Source organism: Lithobates pipiens, unplaced genomic scaffold, assembly GCF_037356315.1.
Source record: "Lithobates pipiens isolate NorthernLeopardFrog02 unplaced genomic scaffold, aLitPip1_a1.2 Scaffold_3, whole genome shotgun sequence".
NCBI classification, from domain to species: Eukaryota; Metazoa; Chordata; class Amphibia; order Anura; family Ranidae; genus Lithobates; species Lithobates pipiens.
Window position 1 is genome coordinate 118,855,357 of NW_027507790.1, and position 22,853 is coordinate 118,878,209.

Below are 22,853 nucleotides of genomic sequence, written 5' to 3' on the forward strand. Positions count from 1 at the left end.
TTATTTGTAAGTATAGTGACTTGCTGAAAAGTATTTACTAAAATATTAAGTATTAAAGCCATGAAGAGCCCTGTTGGCAGCTGGCGAGTGCTTGATTTCCACTTACATCACAGAGAACATTTGTACCAGTCTACAGCAGACTTCAAGTAGTCATTTTAATGTGTAGAAGGAATTCGGTGCATTTGTATTAATCCCTAAATTAAAAAGTACATTATGTTTAATATACCTGGCAGACATTTGCTGTCAACTATCAGCTGTTACTGAATGTCCATATTAAACCTGGCTGTACTGTTCTGCCTGCATTTTGTAATTATCAGCAACCCTAATTACATTTTTACATTTTTCTATAAAAAGCTTCTAATACTAAACAGATGCTGGGGCTTTCTTCTTCCCACTGACTATGATGTTTTCTTACCACCAGTAAAACTAAGCCTTTGTACACACGGTCGGAGATTCTGACAACCAAATCCGTCGGATTTTGTCCGAAACTGTTGCATACACACGGTTGGACAAAGTTGTTGGAAAATCCGACGTGATTACGTTATTTCGTTACAACGGGACTACGTTCACGCTAGTAGCCAATAGCTTTGGTGTAGGAATTTGATCTGAGCATGCGTGGCACTTTGTCCGATCGGAATTCTCTACACATGATCGGAGTATGTCCGATCGGAGCATTTTGTCAGAAAATTTTACCGGCAAGTTGGAAAAGTTGGTCCGTCGGATTCTCAGACGGAAACAGTCCGATGCAGACCACACACAGTCGGAATATCCGACAAAATGGTCCGATCAGACACATTCCGTCGGAATCTCCGACCGTGTGTACAAGAGCTAAGACATTTTTTATTACCACTGACCAAAAATACTGGGTAATTTTTATTTTTTTTACTTCCACGAGCCACTGTCTGGCCTCCCAACATTCTGACTAATGGCGAACTGGCCCTTTGTTTAAAAAGTTTGAGTACCCCTGCTTTAACCTTCCTGGCGGTATGATTATGTTAGATTTTTGATGCTCAAAGTGGTACAATGTTTTGCGTGGAAATTTGGCATTTTATATCGTAGGCCTGTAATTCTTAGGAATAACTCACTTAAATCTATCCAAACAAGAGTCTAGTAGACAGCCGGGCATAATAAAGTTTGAAACACAAAATCATAAATGATAATATAATAAATAATTATACCTAATAATAATATTATAATAATACAAATGATTCAATAATGTAATCAAATCAAAAACACTGAAATTTGCTCAGTTGCAGAATTGTCTTTCAGTGTTTGACGAATTTCCCCACAAGTCACTATCGCTCAATTCTGCAAGGGATTCTAATTTATTATCACTGTTTTCTAGCTGGTCTAAAACCGCTTTTGAAGTAAAGGGACACTTTTTGGTTACTATGGACAATCTCCAGTTTTCCAGGAAGAAAGAACAGTATTCATAATATAAAACTGCATACAGGGCACTAGACAAATCACTAGGGACAAAAGGGATGTGAAATAATGTGATACAGTAACGTAATCTGTAAGATTACAGTGTACTGTATGTATTGTGTTTTTAACTTTTTGAATTTGGCGCCGGGCTCCATCCCCGTGAGTCGTAGCGCTCTCGCAGGTGATGGAGCTTGGCACTGTGATAGATGGAGCAGAGACACGGCTCGCACACACAGCGGGGAGACATCGCAGGATCCTGGGGACAAGGTAAGTAACTTAGCCTGGATCCTGCGATGGGATCCTGAGTGTGGCTCTGGGTTACTGCTTTTGGTACTGAAAATTCACCCCGAGCCACAGTCGGGAATACCGCCAGGGAGGTTAAAGTGATTGTAAAGGTTAGATTTACTCCCATATACGGGGCAGAATGGCTCCCCTGCGCGAAACCCCTTACAGGTACGGGGTTCCTTTAAGAGCCAACAAGGGGGGCGCCACCGGAGGGGGACCCAATGCGTGCAGCTGGCGGTCGCAATTGCCGCCGGCCATGTGCGATCGCATGCACAAGCGCCAGCACAGGGATTTGTGTGTGTAAACACACATATTCCTGTACTGTCAGAGGAGAGGAGAGATGTTGTTTGTTCTTACTATGTAGGAAAAGCAATATGTCTCCTCTACTACTCAGTCCTATACCTATACAGTCAAAACACACTGAGGGAACACCCATTTAACCCCTTGATTGCCCCCTAGTGTTAACCCCTTCCCTACCAGTTTCATTTGCACAGTAACCAGTGCATTTTTATAGCACTGATCGCTGTATAAATGTCATTAGTCCCAAAAATATGTCAAAAGTGTCCGATCTGTTCGCAATGTCGCAATACCGCTAAAAATCACTGCCATTATTAGTAAATTCCATAAATCTTTCCCATAGTTTGTAGACACTATAACTTTTGCTCAAACCACTCAATATACACTTATTGCGTTTTTTGTTTTTTTTTGTTTTACCAAAAATATGTAGAAGAATATGTTGGCCTAAACTGATGAAGAAATTTGTTTTTTAAAAAACATTTTTGGGGCTATTTATTATAGCAAAAAGTAAAAAATATAGATTTTTTTCAAAATTGTCGCTATTTTTTTGTGTATAGCACAGAGGTGATGAATTAGCGCCAAAAAAAAAAAAAAAAAATTGTGTACAGCATTGCATGACCGCACAATTAGCAGTTAAAGCGACGCAGTGCCATATTGTAAAAAGTGCTCTGGTCAGGAAGGGGGTAAAACCTTGTCATACTTACCTGCTCTGTGCAAGGGTTTCCTCCTTTTCTGGGTTCCCCTGGCGGTGCTCCTGTCTCCTCCTCTTTGGCGAGTGCCCCCACGGAGAGCCAATTTCCATGGGGGCACCCATGTGGGCACGGTTTCCCAAGGCCTGCTGCTGCGTCCATTGACACAGACAGCAGGACTCAGACCCGCCCCCGGCTCCCATGTCACAGGATTTTATTGAAAGCAACGGGAGCCTTGCTGCTAACAGTTTATTTAATCAGGACCCAAGACAGCGGCTGGGGCTACTGTGCTCGTGCTCGTCGCTGGAACGATTGGGTTCAGGTAAGTAAAAGGGGGCTCTGGGGGGCAGCTACAACACAGAAGGTTTTTCACCTAGAATGTATTAAGGTGAAAAAACCTGAGACTTTACAACTCCTTTAAGTCTTTCCTTCCCTTCTTCCCTTTTTGCATTTTCTTTTCTGTACATATGGAAACTTATTTAGTTTTTGCACTTTTTTTTGTAGCATCACATGAAATTTTTTTTAATTCATTTGAAAAATACCTTTATGCTTTGTAAACGAATGATTATTTTAGTGGCTTTAAAGTGTTACTAAAGTTAGGGACTTGCATTCATTGAATCTGGAGTCCCACAGTACACAGAACATGAAAATGCAATTATTTTAGTAAATACCTTTTCTGATCAGCAGTATATAGCAGTATATAGCAGTATATAGCAGTATATAGCAGTATATAGCAGTATATAGCAGTATATAGCAGTATATAGCAGTCTTGACTTCTGAGTGTCTGGTTAAAGCTTGTAGCCAGAGTTTTCTTTCTACTCTTCACTGTCTTATGAGGCTGGAGAACCCCTGACCCTCTGTTGGCCCTGTGCCGATCACATGCACCCTCCCAAGAAAAAAAAACTCTCTAGCAATACACACCAAACTAAGCATGTGCAGAGTGACTCCAAAGGCTCTGTCTTATCCAGAGATGGATTGGGGACAGTGGAGGAATGGGAAGAGAAGGCAGGATCAAACTGCCTTACGCAATATGGAGGATTAACCCCTCAGGTTCCACAGTGAGTATAACGAGCATGCTTTACTGCATATATAGACTGATTTTACTGTTGTCGGCTTAGTAACCCTTTAAGAGACAAATCACTAAATAAAATGGGCACTTTTGATGGAAATTTGACATATTTTATTTGGTTCCCAGATGGAATTACAGATAAGCCACCCTGGATGCAAACTGTCTGCGTCCAGAGCCACTAAGCCGTAGTTGTATGCAAGCACTTGCGCAGATGTGCATAAAGATCTGTACAGTTGCTGCACCTGTCAGACTCTCATTGATTTGTAACAGGTTACTGGGTGCGAAGATCGTTGTTCTGGGCATTTAAAGTCCTCCTAACAAATGCATGAACCTAGTATGCGCTCGGGTGAAAGAATCCTCATTTTTAATAAGTTACACTGTGCGTAGGTAAAGTGATTATAGCAGTTTTAGTGCATATGTAGCAAGAGGAGTTTAGAACTGTATATGGTACTATACTTTGTATTATCACTAAGGCCCCTTTCACACTGGGGCACTTTGCAGGCACTACATCCCTAAAAATAGCACCCGCAAAGCGCCCTGAAACAGCCACTGCTGCCTCTCCAATGTGAAAACCCAGGGGCTTTCACACTGGAGCGGTGCGCTTGCAGGACGGTGAAAAAAATCCTGCAAGCTGCATTCTTGGAGCGCTGTAGGAGCGGTGTATTTACTGCTCCTAAAGCACCCCTTCCCATAGAAAACAATTGGGCAGCGCGGCAAACATGCCTGCAGGCGGTTTTAACGCTTTTTCAATTTTAACAATTTGGGGCAGCGCTGCAGACCCACCTGCAAAGCTCCCCTGCAGCGGCATTTGCGGGCGATTTTAACCCTTTTTCAATTTTAACAATTTTAACCCCCACTAGCGGCTGAATAGCGCAGCTAAATATAGCGGCACTTTACCGCCGGCGCCCACAACGCCCCAGTGTGAAAGGCGCCTAAGGCTGCTTTCACACTGAGGCGCTTGTAAACTGCCAGTAGCTTTTGAAGAGCTTTTCATGTGCTTTTGAAGCTTTTGCACTCATTTCAATGTAGAGGGGCGTTTTTTCACCACTCTGCCCCAGTGTATAAGCATTCATTGATTTTAATGAAAATAGGTTTTCTTGAGCTTTTTAGGCGTTTTTTTTTTTTAGCGTGAAAGCTCCTGAAAAGCGCCTCAGTGTGAAAGTGCTCTAACCGTACATTTTGGAGGACAAGCTTCTTAAAAGTGTACTCTCTTTAGGTCAAAAGCAGTGTACTCGCTTTTGGCCAAGGAATACATTGTATATATCTCTTACATATGTTTTGGCGGTTGAATAGAGAATTTAGCTGTTTTTGTGCAGCTTTAACAGCCATAAGGAATTGTAAACAGGAGGCAGCATGAACATCCCGCATTTAAACGATTTTAATTAAAGCACAACCCAGCTTACAATATTGTTTTTTTTGAGCAAAAAAGCCTCATGCAATAAAGAATAGAGCTATATGCAGTAGCTATAGCAATTAGTCAGATTTATCTTTCACTGTACTGACTGCAGTATTCTGTTTCTGTGGGATATTGCACTGATATCACCTCTACACTTAGCACTGCAAAGAATCAAAGAACCCTCGCCTCTCACCATGTTTTACAGTACACTTTTTTGACTTTTTCTAAGCCAAACCATGGGAAATCTATTATGAGGAAAAACAATAAAAACAGTATTGTCAGCTCTCTAATGCCTAATGTAGACTTTAGTAAATTTGCAATAACATGGTTATTACAAATTATATTTTTTTCAATAAATTCTAAATGATAATCGCAGTGATATGGTTTCTAAACAAAGCAGTTTGGACATTTGGGAAAAGATTATACAGGTATTTGGGGTGTAAGCTATCCCTTTATTTTGTAGATGCTATAACTTTTGTGCAAACCAATCAATATACGCTTATTGCTATTTTTTTTTTTTTTACCAAAATTATGCAGAAGAATACATATCGACCTAAACTTAGGAAAAAAATAGTTTTTTTTAAATATATTTTTGGGGGATATTTCTTATAGCAAAAAGTTAAAAATATTGCGTTTATTTCAAAATTCAAAACCGCAGATGTGATCAAATACCACCAAAAGAAAACTATATGTGGGGGAAAAAAAGGACTTCAATTTTTTTTGGGTACAAAGTTGGAAGACTGCGCAATTGTCAGCTAAAAACTACGCAGTGCCGAATCGCAAAAAATGCTTTGGTCAGGAAGGGGGTAAATCCTTCCTGGGCTGAAGTGGTTAAAACTTGAATCGGGAAGCTATAGGCTAGTATTCTGTTGTTCAAAAATTATTTGCAGGCACTTAAAGATATGAGATAGAAAAAAAATTGTATATGTAGCACTACCACTGCAGGAGCTGCTTGGTAGATTTTGTTCTCTGTACTTCTTCCTTGACGCTGAGAACAACCTCAGCCCCACTGAGACACCAGGTTATGCAAATAGATGCTGCAATTTCTACTGGGAACCCTGATGGAGAAATTTAATTTTTCCATTGATTGTGGCTCACTAATGTATAAGAATGCCTCCAAAAGCTGGTTAAGGGCCATACAAGGACATAAGTATAGATACCCTGCACACACCCTAGGGGTCAAAAAGCAAACATCAGACTAGTTTGTGGTAAATTAACCCAATATACTGTCAGGTTGCAGTAAACAACAGTATGCACATACATGAGTAATTAAAGGACTATGTAAATTACAGTTTTGTATACATTATGGTCACTAGGCTATTGCAGCATAGAATGGAGTTTTATGCAGCTAAATTAGAAAAAATCTGGTAATTCACAAAATCAGCAATAATAATACCATTAGAAAACTGTAACCGCAATGGTTATAAATACTGTGATAACTTCTCTGTAAAGAGTAGGCTACATCCACTTTTTGAATGGCAGCGATGAAATGTAAGACTCCCTAAAGAGGCACCTCCTGCTATGGACATTCAGCAAAGTTTTTGTGAAGCGGCTATCTGAGTGAGCAGGCTTTATTCCTAATTCTTCAACTAGATAGCATTGGGGCCCTGTCTTTATGGAGGTGTACATATGTACAGTCCCAGTAAAGTCTGAATGCAGTAAATAATGCTGCTAGTTAGATGACCAGTCCCTGTGTGTTTAATCTCTGCTAGCAGTAACAAGTTAATGGCAGCGGTATCCTCTCACCATTTCTAGCAATACAGAAACAATGGTCTTACTGTTCAGATGTCAGCTCAGTTCTGCATCAGATTGGAGTGACTCTGGTCCTCAGCACATGGCCGCAGTCTTGGAGCGGGTTGATGTGCACACCTATGTCTCCAATGCAGTTTCTCATTATTCAGCCTGTTCCCCAGTATTCAGCCTGAGAAAATACAACTCTCTCTCCCCTATACCCAAATTCCATTGGGAATTGTAGTGCAATGGTCCATAGACTGCCATAGTAAAGTTTCTTTCCTGAACTTCATCTCCCATTATGCAGTGCTGCCAACAATCAAGTCTTTTGAGTTCCTTCTGCTTGTCAGCTGCCCCTGGTGAATGGAGGTGAGGTAGCATTAACCCATTCATCTGAAGTCCATTGGGAGCACAGAGAGCACTGCAGCACAGTATCCTAAATCACTCTCTGTCTCTCTAGCCAAGCACCTGGCATCATATAAAATGATATTAAGAGGAATTAATTGTGGGTTTATGAAATATAGGTTGTAGGCGTCGACCGGTGTCGTTTATTTCAGGGCCGGTACCGATTTTTCGCCTGCCTTTAAGGCCGAAAGCCGATATCAGGTGCCGATATTCTGTAGATTACAATTTATTTTTATTTTTACACTGTCCTTTTACATTTTTTTTTATTTAATTAATTAATTTATTTTATTGTCACAAGTAGGGCTGCACCAATACCGATACTGGTATCAGTGCCGATAATAAGCAATTGCATGAGTATCAGTACTCATGCAAATGCGCTGATACCTGAAACTGATACCTTCAGGTTCAGCTCTTTCATCTGTCAGTGCGATTCCCCTCGCTGACAGATGAAATGTATACAAAAGAATGCAGGCAGTCATTAGTTAAAGAGCAGGGTTGCCGTGTCCTTAACAACCAATGGCGTTTCAGCTGTCAGTTGGGATTTCCCTTCCTCACAGTGGATCTGCCTCCTCTCACGCTGGATCCACCCCCTCTAGTGCTGGCTCCACCCCTCCTGTGGCAACTCCGCCACCTCCCGTGCCGGCTTTGTTTTTTGTGTCTTCCAGCGATGTGCTTCTCCTCAGGCTCCTCTGCAGGTGGCTGTGGGGTGACAGATCTGCCTGCCTGGTGAACACTGCGTCCTGCACTGAACCAGGCTTTGCTGCTGCAGAAATTCTAGGAGGGAGAGGGCAGGTCTGCTGGGTGTTGTAGTGCAGTGATTGGGTTCCCAAATACCCCCCTTCCCTGCCCCAAAACAATAACCCCCCTCCCCTTCACCCTAAACAATAACAGACCTCCCCACCTCTCTGCCATAAACAATAACCCCACCTCTCTGCCCTACACAATACCCCCACCACTCCACCCTAAATAACAGCCCTCCCCACCTCTCCACCCTAAACAATAACATCCCTCCCCACGTCACCCAAAACAATAACCCCCTCCCCCTCTCCACCCTAAACAATAACATCCCTCCCCACCTCTCCACCCTGAACAATAACCCCCTCTCCATCCTAAACCATAACAGCCATCCCCACCTCTCCACCCTAAAACAATAACCTCGCTCTCTGTTCTAAACAATAACCCCACCTTTCCATCCTAAACAATGTTATGAAAATATAAATAAAAAAAATTAAAAATAGGTATCGGTACTCATACTCGGTCTTAAAAAACTGGTATCAATGCAACCCTAGTCACAAGGGATGTAAACATCCCTTGTGACAGTAATAGGTAGTGACAGGCACTCTTTATGGAGGGATCTGGGGTCCACAGCAGTTAAAAATATTCAAAACCCCAAGATGGGCTTTTTTGAATACTTTCTATATTTTAAAACTGGTGCCTTTAGGATGAGAGTAATCCGGAAGTGATGTCATGACTTCGCTTTTGGGTTACTAGATCCGAGACCCAGTCAAAGCAGTCGGTTTTGTTTGGGTCTCTGGCCAGCCAGTGGATGTGCCAGCTAGTAGCTTGGGTGTCACGTACCTGGTGGAAGGAGCCCGGAGTGCAGGGAGCGGCCTCTCGTAAGCCTCTGGCTCTAGATTCCCTGAGAGTGGGAACAGGGACTCTAGAGTTCAGAGGGCACAAGTGGCAAGCAGGTGATAGTAGGTTTGGCCCTGGAACTGGCGTCAGACAGAGGCGGGTACAGGTAGGTGGTTCTGGAACAGCTGGTGAGCAATCAGCAGCTGGCAGCGGGTACAGGTGATCGTACTGGAGCGGCTGGTAGGCAGGCAGCAGACAGCAGCGGTCACAGATGGCAGACTGGAGCGGCTGGCAGGCAGGCAACAGACAGCAGCGGTCACAGATGGCGGACTGGATCAGCTGGCGGGCAGGCAGCAGGCTGCAGTGGTCACAGATGACAGACCGGATCAACTGGCAGAACAAGCAGGGTCAAACACAGGCCGGGTCGTCAACGGGCAGGCAGCAACAGTACAAAGGAGAAGGCAGAAGCGTAGTCAAACAGTCCGAGGGTCAAGGCTGGCAGCAAGCAGGAGTAGTCAGGAACAGGCCGGGTAGAACAGAGCAGGAACAATCAGGTTAGCAGTGCTAAGTCACAGAAATGCTGTAGCCTGGACAGCACCGGGGCACTAAAACGGATTCCTTAAGAAGCCCTCTGGGCGCCAAGAACGGTCGCACGGCGTGCCCGCGTGCGCCCACGTGAAACCGTGCAGCCGTTTGTGACCCCGCGCACCCGCGTGCGCACGTTCGCAACCTCGCACACCCGCGTGCGCCCGTTCGTTCCTACTCGCACCCGCGTGCGTCCGTTCGCGTCAACGCGCGCCCAGGGAAACCTATTAGCGCTCAACGAAGGGATTCTGTGAATAGGTCTTCCATGGGCCGCTGGATTTCGGGGACGACCATGACAGTGGGCCTCCTGGTGGGATGGGAGACCCGGGATGAGCTGCAGGAGGAGGGAGGGGGACGTCCCATCCTTCTACTTGTGATAACGGCTGAGTGGTTGCTTAGCCGCATCAGTTGTTATTACAAGAAAGCCAACTGTCTGCTCAAAAGACTAGTACCGGCAGCTGCAGGCATCACACCAGTGCAACCACTTGAAATAATATCGGTAAGTTTATTAATGATTCTTTAAAAAAAGTGAATATCGCCCGCCGATAATCAGTCAACCCCTAATAGGTTGTTCCTACCCTGACCTAGGAGGTGAGATTAGATCAGAATTTTGTAAATACTGTTAAAGTGTTATACTTTGAGTTAGCAAAAACATTTGATACTGTTTCTAAAATCAGCATCTAAGGGTAGACTGTTTTACAATGGGAAGGAGCAGAAGACATAGGAGTCATAAATGGAACATATTTAAATGGTCTAATGTAAGCATGGTATTCTACAAGGACTGATATTAAGCCCTGTTATTTCAGTGTATTTATTTATGATCTGCTGGAAAATATATAAAGTAGCATTGCCATTTTTGCTAGTGACAGAGCTCTATGAGGAATTATAAAACTTGAGCAAGACAGTAATATATTACAGAAGAATCCTCATAAAATAGCAACCACTATAGTTAAATGGGAAGTTTAATTCATAAATTTATAGACCAATGGCTAGAAAATATTAAGTTAGCATTTCTCCCTTTTACATTAAATTAATACAGAACAGTGAGCAGAGCATGAGAAGGGCTTGATAATAGTGGTTAAAAATAAGCTTAGCAGAACTATTCCATGCCAAGCATCAGCTGTACAAGCAATCAAGATATTAATATGTCTAAAGAGAGATAAAAGAGAGAGGGAGAGAGTGAGAGAGAGAGAGGTGTAGAAGACAGCTGTAGGGCTGCTTCTGGAATATTTGTTTGTCCTGATGATGTTATGAAAAGGCGCATTTATTATTATTATTTTTTTTTTTAATTCAAATTAATGAATATACTTTTTAATGCAAGTCTCAGCGTAGATCACATATATTACCCTGTTGGGTTCTGATCTTTTCTATCATCTTTCACACAGGACACAAAAAAACTTTCATTTGAGGTAGACGCACAAGAACAAAACAAAATTGAATTTGTTTAGGAAATCTTCTTGTCTCGTGTCTTAAAAAAAAAAAAATCAATTATATGAAAATCAAAACAAATGATGTGGATAAAGAAGAAAAGTAGGCGTGTGTACAAATGAATAAAAGCACTTAAAGATAAACTATGAAGACAAGCGCTGGGAACTACCATGGGCAAATTGTGTGTAAATTGCAGGCTGTAGGACTTGATTATGACATTTACAAAAAACTCCCCCTTAATGGGACTTTAAATGGACCACCAAGACCGGAAATAAAATTTGTATTTTTTATTCATATAAAAAAACTTTAAAAAAAGAGAAACCTCCAGACACATAGTATCTCTAATAAAACAGCATCAGGCAACTGTACATAGAAAACACAGAACCTTCATCAGGAATAGAGAGCAAAAGAAGAATATCATCAAAGCCGTCACACCATTTGTTAAAAACGAACACTGCTGCCAATAGTTCTATCTTCCCGCTTTTCTACTTTTACTCTTAAAATAGGCTCTCTTATCCATAAGCGATTGGGGTAACCCCCCATTGGGGCCCTCTAACAAACCATTAGGGGATTGTTTATTATAACATACCCCATTGATTGCCTTCTGGTTCTTAAGGAAGCAGTACATACAGGACACTCCCCTTTTTGGAATATATTTGGGAGACTTGTACTGGGTGGCAGCTTTTTATCAGAATCTCCTCAGAAAGTGTGGCCATACACCTTTGATGCTATCAAATGTTCCTGCCGTATATCCTTGGAGGAGCATTTTCAATAAGAACTGCTTTGATGATATTCTTCTTTTGCTCTCTACCCCTGATGAAGGTTCTGCAGTAGCAGATACTGGAAACGCGTCGGGTTTGGGACATCAATGAGAGTTGTTATATACATGTGTTTTCTATGTACAGTTGCCTGATGATGTTTTATTAGAGATACTATGTGTCTGGAGGTTTCTCTTTTTTTAAAGTTTTGTTATATGAATAAAAAATACAAGTTTTATTTCCTATCTTGGTGGTATTGGTGGTCCATTTAAAGTCCCATTAAGGGGGATTTTTTTGCATACATAACACAGGGATGGGACAGCCGTGCCTGATTTTCTGACACAGTGACAGCCCCGTACTTTTTTGTCTTGATTATGACATTAGTACCAAGCAAGTCATTCTCTTGCATTTAGTATTAGAACTTAAAACCCACCCATCAAGCTTGTTTTAGATTGGTGTCTCACTTGGTAGTGCAGCTAAGGTTAGAGTGTCAACCCTGGAGCCCGTCCCTTTAAAATCCAAGTCACCAGTGGTAGGTTCCATGCTTTTATCTTCACAGATAATGATTAAAAAGGGTACTTAATAAAATAGTATAATTCTTAGCACTATCCTATACTCTCTTAGAGCTGACCTGTTTGTAACTCAGTACAGTCTAGTACAGCAGTGAAACTATGCAGATATAATAGATATCTTATCTTATGCGACATACTACACCTGGATAGATGCTAATATAAACAGAAACAGCATATATACTGAGAAGTAGTATGAAGGAGAACCCTGCAGTACCTTAAAAGTAGAAAATTCACCTAAAATATTTACCTGTAATTTAGATTCTTAATCGTAACCGTTTTCACCTCTGTGACATTCTCATAAAAATTCTGATAGTATAATTCACTGAATTTCTGAGAACTATTAAAAAGGAGAATGTAGTTGGATTTATGCCAGTTCCCAGTACAGTCATAATTGAGGGAAGAAAAAGTCTCATTAAACAGGCAGAGCTATTAATTACTACATGTTAATTATGAAGGAACCTAATCACCAAGGGCTTGTTCATTTAGTGAGAAAATAAAAGAAAAGCTGCGTAAAATGAAGCACTTAACTTAAATTTTCCATTCCAGGATACATTTTCTGAAAGCCCAAATACTAGGGAAGCATAATGTAATGCTAAATCATTTTGGGGTTTACAAACCATAAACCAGACAATAAAGACGATATCGCTCACTCAATGACAGATTCCATAAGCCAGCAAAAGAGCAGTAGTTAAAATATGGGGACAGATAAAGTAATGGCTTTGTCATAACTACAGCTACCGACAGTTCCTAATTTCAACGGACATTTCCTCGAAATGAGCCTGGAAAAAAGTGTCTAACAAGCTGCAGAGTGAAATCCTTTAGCAGATTCAATTGTCACAATCTATCTAAAAATAATGGGCTTCCATGTAAATACTCTGGAAGTGCAAAATTTCAATATGTCAAAATTTATTTTTATTCCAATTCAGTTAGACAATGCAAAAATAATTCAATATAACCATTAAAGGAAAACTATATTAAAGTAAAGATTGCCTCAAATGACCCCCTAATTCTAAAAATGCTGACTTTTTAAGTCACTTCACCCTGTACAAGTATACATTTCAGACATTTTGATATTGCATACTGCATTGTTATTCTAAAATACCTTCCCAATAACTCAACAATGGGTATTTTTGGGTATGGAGTCACATTTGAGTATGTCCTCCACCTCCCTACAATACCACACTCAGTGGCTGTGTTGCCACTAGACAAGACCAGGTACTCTCTTGTGTGGGTTGGGAAAGGGTAATGAAATAATTAATAAATTCCACATAGAGCAACTAAAAGCAAACTCACAACCCTCCACAACCTCTTTATCACAATTTTTTTTAACCTACTTACCATTACCGAAACCCTGTCTTCCTGAATCCAACACTACTTCTCCTGATTCCCTCTCCCATGGTGGCCTTCTCTGGACTCACTCCCCCAGGCCAAGTGAACGGAAGGGAGGTGGAGTGGGAATTCTTCTAGTCATTGAGCTCTTCCTACTCTTTGTTACCCTGGGAGCAACAATATATAAGGTTTGATTTACTAAAGGCAAGTAGGCTGTTCACTTTAAGAGAATTTGCATTTTACAAAATTCATTTTCCAAAACATACCCAGTCCATCACTACCAACTGTTTGAGATGGGAATGAGGGACAGCTATGCGTGGAAATACGTAGGCATTGGACACACCCCCTGTCACGCCCCATTAAAGGAGAATTGTACAGAAAAAAATGTTGGTTAAACCCACAAGTGCTTTTCTTTTCTTTAACACTACTATTTCTTTATAGTAGCATTTGAAATTTACAAAATACAGCAATTTAGAAATTGGATGAAAGGACCAGTAAACAATTTTTGAAAAATAAATAGTACTTTTTTCTATATAACTATGCAGATCAAACCAGAATGAGGGACAAATGATGAGGGATAGATGAACTTTGTTCCAAATCACGGACAGTCCTTTGAAATCAGGGATAGTTGGGGGCTATGCCAGTCACAGACAAGGAAAATCAAAAAACACCATTTCTGCTTGCACATGATTGAATCATGGAAGTCAGCAAAGCTTCACCCTATTTACTAAGCTAAGGGTAAATTCTGATACAAAGTGCAAATTACCTTGCAAAGTGAACAGCCTATATTTCTTTTTAGTAAATCTGGCTTATAGTGTTTAATTTTTGATGTTTACAGACAGTGGACCTAATCTTACCATAACTCTGGCCCCTTGCTAATCTGACTTTAGAAGTGAAAAGTCCACTTTGATTGTTGGGCATCCTTATACTCACTTATGATTAATTAACAAGCTTCCACCCCACCATCATAACAGTATCAATTTGAGCACCCTTAAGGGGGTCAGTACGTTGGTGGGGGAGCACGTTGCAGGGGCTTCTTTCCTTAGTGCTTCTTTCTAGAAGTGATTCTGTATACAAGTGATATGCACTTCAAGCTCTGCACAAAGCATTAATACATAGGTGCTTTCCAGTGCAGTTTGCTAACAGGCTCCAGGTGACCCTGTCTCTCCATTCAGCTCTCCTTCCACTCTTTAACATGTGCCCTCTACCACTCCTTCTGGCACTTGTGTCCTCTCTCTGCAAACTCTCTTACCTTCACCCCTCTTCTCCACCCCCCAGCTTTTATATATCACCCTGCCTTCTATCCTCTCCATATTGCTGCTAGCAACTCTTGCTCATTCTACATCCATATAATGATAAAACCTCTAGGACTTTGAGGCACGCCCCTTCATACAAATAAATCACACTGCCACGTTATGTCCCTCACTCATATCCCCAAACACTGGGCCTCCATCATCTGTCTTTGTCTGATGCTCCCATCTCCCAACACCCTCTGGCAGCAGCCACCGTCCACAGAACTCAATCTCTATTCCTCTTCTTCCCAAAACCACCAGCCTCCCCTTCTCCTGTTCCCTCTGGAAGGCACGCTCTGTCTGTGACAAACTCACAACCCTCCACAACCTCTCTATCACAAATTCTTTTAACCTACTTACCATTACCGAAACCCTGTCTTCCTGAATCCAACACTACTTCTCCTGATTCCCTCTCCCATGGTGGCCTTCTCTGGACTCACTCCCCCAGGCCAAGTGAACGGAAGGGAGGTGGAGTGGGAATCCTTCTAGCCCCATGCAGCACCTATCGGTATTGTACTGACTTAAAGAGGAACTGTAGTCTGCTCATATAATTTATAATAAAAACATCTTTGCCATTCTGAAGCTTCCCTCCAACCACTTTGCATATTAATCTATATATACTGTGATTCTGTACTTGCCAAATATGCTGCTGAAATCTCTCTCCACTGAGTCTGGCTGCAACCATTTTAACTGTGGGCAGCTGAAGCTGCTGCCTGTTCACTTCCTGGATTTACACAGACACACCGAGGCACACCTCCAGCTCCACAGCCCTGCAGCTCTCATTGGCTCTCTTATGACTGATCCCCCTCCCTTCCTTGCAAACTCTCATGAGATTGAGAGAGAGACAGCTGTGCATGATGCCATAAGCCTAGACTTTGTACCAGACAAGAAACAGGAAGTGGGCTGTATAAGGTATTTACCGGCAGAAAAAAATGCTTTACTATCCTAATTTAAAACAACAAGAGCAGAAGATTTAATAGATGGAAAGTTGAAAAATGACTGAATGTCTGCTTTAAGAAACTGTCCACCTGGATTACCAGGATAACACAGAGGAGGTATTCAGTCTCCCTTAAATGTTCCTGTGTTGGTTCCCAAAAAAAAAAAAAAGGTATGTGCACCTATGACTGCCCACTGTGTTTGGTATGGAAGGCACATCTCTGGTGTAATGCTATGAGGTCATCCACTCCAACAGGTCACGTGTATGTGAACCCCTGTGACAGCCATCTTGGGGGGGAGGCCAGACCTGTTAGCTGCCACTCTTTACATGTTCACCACTTGGTGCCCAAAATGACAGGACCCCAAGAGAGGAGGGAACAGGTACAGAGCACAAAAAAGGCAATAACAAAGAAGAAAGGGAATCTGCTTACCTCCCAAACTCCCTCCAGCCCATATTCCAAAACTTAAAAAGGTCCCCTTCATACAAATGCAGTTCTTCAATAACATTAGGCCAGAGATCTTTGCTTACATAGAAGATACAAAGTATATCCAGTAATTCTAACACTTATTTATACCTTGTGTGGACAGTGGTGACTACTTGTAAATACACGATAGAGATATACTCCTAACCTTAGGCAAATAATATATTAATTGACAAAAATGGCTTGAAACAGATGCGATCACTATGAGGTTGATTTACTGAAGGTAAATCCACTTTGCATTACAAGTCCACTTGGAAGTGCAGTCGCTGTAGATCCGAGGTAAACCTACAAACAAAATAAAAAACAGCATTTTTGCTTGTACATGATTGGATGATGATTGGATGATAAAATCAGCAGAGCTTCCCCTCATTTCAGCTCCTCCCCTCCGATCTAAAGCGACTGCACTTCCAAGTGCACTTGTAGTGCAAAGTGGATTTGCCTTTCGTAAATCAACCCCAATGGGCATGTGGATTTTAGGTTGTAAATTAATTTTAAATCTGTTTGGAGTAATTGCTTGTCAAAGTCTTCCCCCTCAAATGTTGATGAACCCTGTCAAGAGCTATGGAGGAGAAGCAAGATGGGTCAGTGAACTTTGTCTACTTGTTGGTGTTGACAAATCTCCAATACTGAGTACCCATGGTCAATTCTGTGGCAAAATGGACACTTGGTTTTTATAATATAGACTCTTCACATTTGCCTTGTAGCATATAAATAACCCCAATAGTTTCACAATTGACCTAATAATTTGAAGTAAATTGTTTTGCAGTATATTGGTTTAGTTTGTGTAAATATGCAATATGTGCAATAATTGCAACTGCAATGTGCAAACATGCCTTTGTGCCTGCATGGATCACTCCACATGTTCCCAGTGTAAAAACGTATAACCAGTTTATTCTTCATGGATGTAGCCCATCTATGTACTATATTGGGGACCAGTCATATGAATTTGGACACTTAAGAATCTGCTGTTTAAGTTCTATTATTTATTAATCACTTCTCTAATCATAGGATGTTGTATGGTATCTCATATCTCAGAATTACTTTTACGGTCTATTTTTTATTTATAGGACTGTTGTTAACTAACAGGGATTCACACTTTTTTTTTTTTTTTTTTTTTACCTTTTGCACGTTTAAATGCTTGTTTTAATACATTCTAAGCCCCTGTACACACGATCGGAAATTCCGACGGAAAATGTCTGATCAGACCATGTTAATCCGACTGTGTGTGGGCTACATCAGACTTTTTCCGTCGGAATGTCAGACCAACAAAGTTTGAGAGCTGGATATAAAATTTTCCGACAACATGATCCGATTGGACTTTGTCCGATCGTTTGTAGAGAATTCCGATCTTACAAAGTGCCACGCATGCTCAGATCAAATTACGACACCAAAGCTGACGGATTTTGTTGTCAGACTGTCCGACCGTGTGTACAAGGGCTTACTGTACCCTCTGGCACGGAGTCTACCTTACAATAAATTTGCTTCTTTTTGGAAGTCACAATCTTCTGAACAGTTATGCCATGGGTGCAGATATTGACTGTTCCTTACTAGTGATGGGTGCACTACCCACATGTGAAATTGTGTTGCCTGCTGTCGATATTAACTATTTGCTAACGGGAATATATTAACATCCAGAAAGAAGTATGTTGTTTGGCTGCAAGACATAGTACATTTTGGGATTGTAAATTTATATTTAAACATAAAAAAAAAAAAAATCATAAAGCATTTATAATGTTGGACATGTATGTGTACGCATGACTAGTAATTTTGTACATATATGTTCAGACATAAATAAATGTATGCAATATATAGAACTTTGTACTAAAATATACGATTATAAAACTCTTCGAACTTGCAACATCCATGTCCCATGATGACGCGGTTCTGCAAATTGCATGCAGAGATATAATACCCCACCATTGAAGTTGTAAAAAGAGCAATCTCTCTTATTGAACTTCTTGTATTAGGATATCTAATTGGTGCTAATAGTGGGATATTATCAGGAGTTTGTGTGTTTAAGCTCTGGTTTACATTGGTGCGTTTTGACATGCGATTTGACATATCAAATTGCATTTCGAATCGGCGGCAATTGCCGGCAATGGCACTGTCCTAATCGGTGAGACATGAATTTCCGGGGCCGCACGAATTTAAAAAAAAAATTCTGTATTACTTTTTGCAAATTTGGGGTGCGATTTTCATTGACATCTGTGCAGAAACCCGCACAGATGTCTGTGAAATTGCTGCCGAAATCGAGACTGACATACGGGAGTGAAATTGTGTGAGTTCAGCTGAACTCATGTGGCTTCATTCCCGCAGCTCAGTGTGAACCTGGGCTAAATGACGAGCTACAAATAAACATAAAAAACTAATTATTCTTTAAATAATAACTAAAGTAAATAAACTAGTTACCTGTGCAATATACCAATCAAAAATATTAAAAATAATAAATCACCTACACCCTGATAGTGTTATAATCTAGCAAATTTTAATCCCAGTTTCATACAGCGTAATAATTAGTGAAAACATTTTTTTTCAATTGATATATTAATTACTCCCCAATTTAATAGAACATAATCCTTAGTGAAAAAAAATCAACATAAAAACTTTGCAATAATAAATTAATTAAAAATTCTTAAATTAATTGATTTGTGAAAAAATGAATTATTAACAAGTCCAAACAAATTAAAGTGTCCAATCTCAAACTGGAAAAATGCATGCAAACGTGTCAACAGAATCTCTCCTTTCAGAAAAGTGCTGTGAAGTATAGCCAATACCGGCACCAATAGAATCTCTGGCCGCTTACCAGAACTCTAGGTCCCTATTAGATGGGACCCAGAAGCGCAATGGTTAATCAACGAATTGTCAAACAGGATGGCAGGAATGCGATCACTCTCTCAGCCGCGGGGCTATCAGGCAACAATAAGCCGTTTCAGTTATAGAAAAGAAAATGCTTTAACCACTTCAGCCCCGGAAGGATTTACCCCCTTCATGACCAGAGCACTTTTTGCAATTTGGCACTGAATCGTTTAACTGACAATTGCGACGTGGCTCCCAAACACATTTGAGATCCTTTTTTTCCCCCACAAATAGAGCTTTCTTTTGGTGGTATTTGATCACCTCTGCGGTTTTTATTTTTTGCACTCTCATGTGTTCAGACTAAGAGCAAAAATGATAAGCTCACCTTTCGTAACATGTTACATATTACACCCATATTTAGTAACATGTTACTAATGCAGCAGCCCCTCATACCTCCTCCTTGATCCTCCATTGTGACAGAAGGTGGAAGATCCACACCCCACATCCTTTGTCACAATAAAAAAATAAAAATCTGGGCTGTGCGTGGCTCCGATGGCTTGTAGTTCTCAATGCAGTAAGACTCCTTTCACACTGCAGCACAACAGCGATAAAGAGCAGCTTGTTTTTTTTATGTAAATAGGTAAAAATTCCAGTTTTGCGTTGCTTTGGAAGTGCTGCCCATTCAGTGCAATGGGCAGGGGCATTTTGGGAGCGCAAAATACAGCGCTCCTAAGCCGCCCCAAAAAATGCTGCTTCCAGGACTTTTTGCAACGTCCTGCAAGTACACCACCCGAGTGTGAAAGCACTCATTGCACAAAGTATTAGGCAGTTTTTAGGCACTTTTTAGAGGCTATTTCAAGTGCTAAAATGCCTGAAAACTGCCTCAGTGGGAAAGGGGTCTAACTGTCTGCCAGTACAGAAGGTATGGGCAGACAGCTGTATTGAGTGTCTGCAGGAGCCTGACATTGCACCCACCATCTATTAACCCTTTGAGGACCATAAGATTAGCGTCATCAATATCAAAATAATTATATTTTTTTAAATAGACAAAAAGTACAGCGCTGGGTTATAAACGAATAATGCGAGTGATTATGAATAAGAACCGTGAGTATACAAAGATGTACTCTTAATAATCAAATAATCAAAAAAAAATCATAATAGTCCATATTTGTTAATATGATCAATCCATGAGCAACAAAACGTGTATCAAACGCAAAAACAGTTCATGGGTGAAATAATCCAACACAGAAGTGTGCACAAACGAAATACAAATGATAAGTATCCACCACTAGTGCAGCCCGTCACCTAGGAATACGTAATGGAGGCTTACCAAAAAGCCAGCGACCACCCTTGTTCAGGGGGTGGGGGGGTCACATAAGGCTTAGTAGAACAGCAGGCTTGCTGTTGAAGTACCACTGACTGTCCTCACAGGTAACCGGCCAACGTCTGTGGAAAGTGGTTTCAAAGGCGCTTCTGTCAGGAGACGATCACTGCGCATCAATGGACGTTTCCTTCCACCAGTGGGATGTAGTTAAAGCGGGAGTCCACCGGGACTCCGCGTTTTTTTTTTTTTTTTTAAAAGCCAGCAGCTACAAATACTGCAGCTGCTGACTTTTAAATAGTGACACTTACCTGTCCAGCGCGCCCGCGATGTCGGCACCCGAAGCCGATCGCTCGCTCGGCTGCCGGGTCCCGCCGCCATCTTGGGTATGGGAATCAGGAAATGGAGCCTTTCGGCTTCATTTCCCGGTTCCCTACTGCGCATGCGCGAGCCGCGCGGCGCAATCCGGACGGTCCCCGCTGCCTCTGGGAGCTGTGTGTTTCCCAGCAGGCAGCGGGGCACTTGCTGAAGGGGGCGGGGCATTGCGGAACGGGGGCGTAACCTACGCTCGTTCCGCAGACAGCTAGCCCGGAAGTGGGTGCAGTTACCTGGATTATCCAGGTAACTGCACCCCCCTCCCCCCTGAAAGGTGCCGATTGTGGCGCCGGAGGGGGGGAGGGATCAGATGAGCGGAGGTCCATTTTAGGGTGGACCTCCGCTTTAACACTGGTCTGTAACACATGTTCATAGCTCAATGTAATAAGAAATAACATATTCAATTTTTCACTCCAGCAGTGTATAATGAGTTTGCAAATTGTAGAGAATTGAACTACACCCATTAGATTTTAATTACTAAAATGAGTTTTAGTTGACTAGAATGTACTGGAGATTTAGTTGACTAAAACTAAAACAATTGCAGAAGACTAAAATGGGACTAAAACTAAAATGTCATTTTAGTCCTAAAACTAATACTAAATCGAAATTTTCTGCCAAAATTAACACTGATCACAGATCACTGTGGAATCCTAGGGCTCTGCGGAACGACGGTTGGGAAACATTGGTTTAAATCTTTCTTGTTTCATGTATAAATACCGTATAACCACATTTATCAGATTTATCACATTTACATCAGTTTCCAAAGAATATTTGTCATTGAATAGCCTGTGCTCAGAATCAGTTTATTGCTCATTACCATCCCTGGACAGATTAGGTGTAAACATGAGTCGTCCGCTAAATAAAGTCCAAACTATGTAATTTTGCTGCCAAATGTGAGAAGCTAAATAATTACATGCTGGATGATAAAGGGGAGCCAGGTAAGATCACACGGTGGTGTAAGAAATTGCTTCATTAACTGCACTTTAATTTAGAAAAGAATTAATTGATTTTTGATATTTTTCAGTGTCCCTATCCAGCCACCAATCTGATTTTCCAATATTTAAGTTTAAAGGCAACCTTTTCACTTTCATTGTGTTTTAATGTTCGTGGTGGTGGTCGTCTTTCTTTTTTTCTTTTTTTTAGATCGATGTTTGTCAGATAACGTTGCTAGGCATTTAAATATTTGATGGTATTTTATTACAGCATTCATTTCTGTTATTTATTATTATAGGAGAGCAGAGTTCTTCGGACTGTACCCTTACTAGCGGCTTGCCTTCCTGAAGATAAATGCAAAGTATTAATTGGCCGACGTTTTGGTGAAGAACGGTAGGCAACAGTTTCGTATTTTTTTCATTTTTAAAAGATTACTTTTCACTTAAAGCGGTATTAAACCAAAAAACAAAAATGTAATATGATATAGCTTGCCACCCATTAGATGTAGTGGCTGCATTTGTTTTAGTTTTTGGGCTGTTGGTGATCTGGGGGAAGGAAGTGTTGGATGTACTATTAGATTTGAATACACAAGCACATTGAAGCTGGCCTCAGTCTAAAAATAGCTTCTGTAAAGCGTCTAAAAAAAAAGCCCCATCTTCAATCCCAATGTGAGGGCGCTGCGCTGGTGGGACATCAGTGGGCAGTGCTGCCAATGTGCCTGCAAAGGGCAGCGCTGCTTTGCGATCACTTTTAACCCTTTATTTGGGCTGCTAGTGGAGGTTAAATGCGCCCTGCTAGTGCCCGAAAAGCGCAGCAAAAAACTACAGTAAAGCGCCGCTAAAAGTAGCGTCGCTTTATCGCCGACACCCGTGCGCTGGGAGTGTGAAAGGGCTCTTAAGCTGGGATAAAGATTTTGCATAATTAATATTGATCATTGTACGCACCCCTGTCAGAGTTGAATGGTTTGTCTCATTCCTGTAATTGATGCAATCTGCAAGAGAGCTTATTCTTTTTGAAAAACAATAGACTTACTGACCAGATCACCAGATGAAAATAGAAGAAAGAAAGCATAAAAAAGAAAACAAATGCAGCAATCACATCTATGAATTGGTAAGCTACAATATAATAAAGGTTTGCGTGTGGGTTTAATACTGCTTTAACTAGTTAATCATAT

The 22,853-nt window shown here is 41.2% G+C and overlaps 1 protein-coding gene across 1 annotated transcript in view; it reads left to right on the forward strand.

The window, feature by feature from the left end:
• The window catches only part of DTWD2 (DTW motif tRNA-uridine aminocarboxypropyltransferase 2), a 393,578-nt gene that overhangs the window by 183,615 nt on the left and 187,110 nt on the right, over positions 1-22,853 (forward strand). Inside the window, exon 4 of the mRNA XM_077462225.1 lies at positions 21,978-22,072. Within this exon, the coding sequence (XP_077318351.1) occupies positions 21,978-22,072 (95 nt within the window). The remainder of the gene's footprint in view (positions 1-21,977; positions 22,073-22,853) is intronic.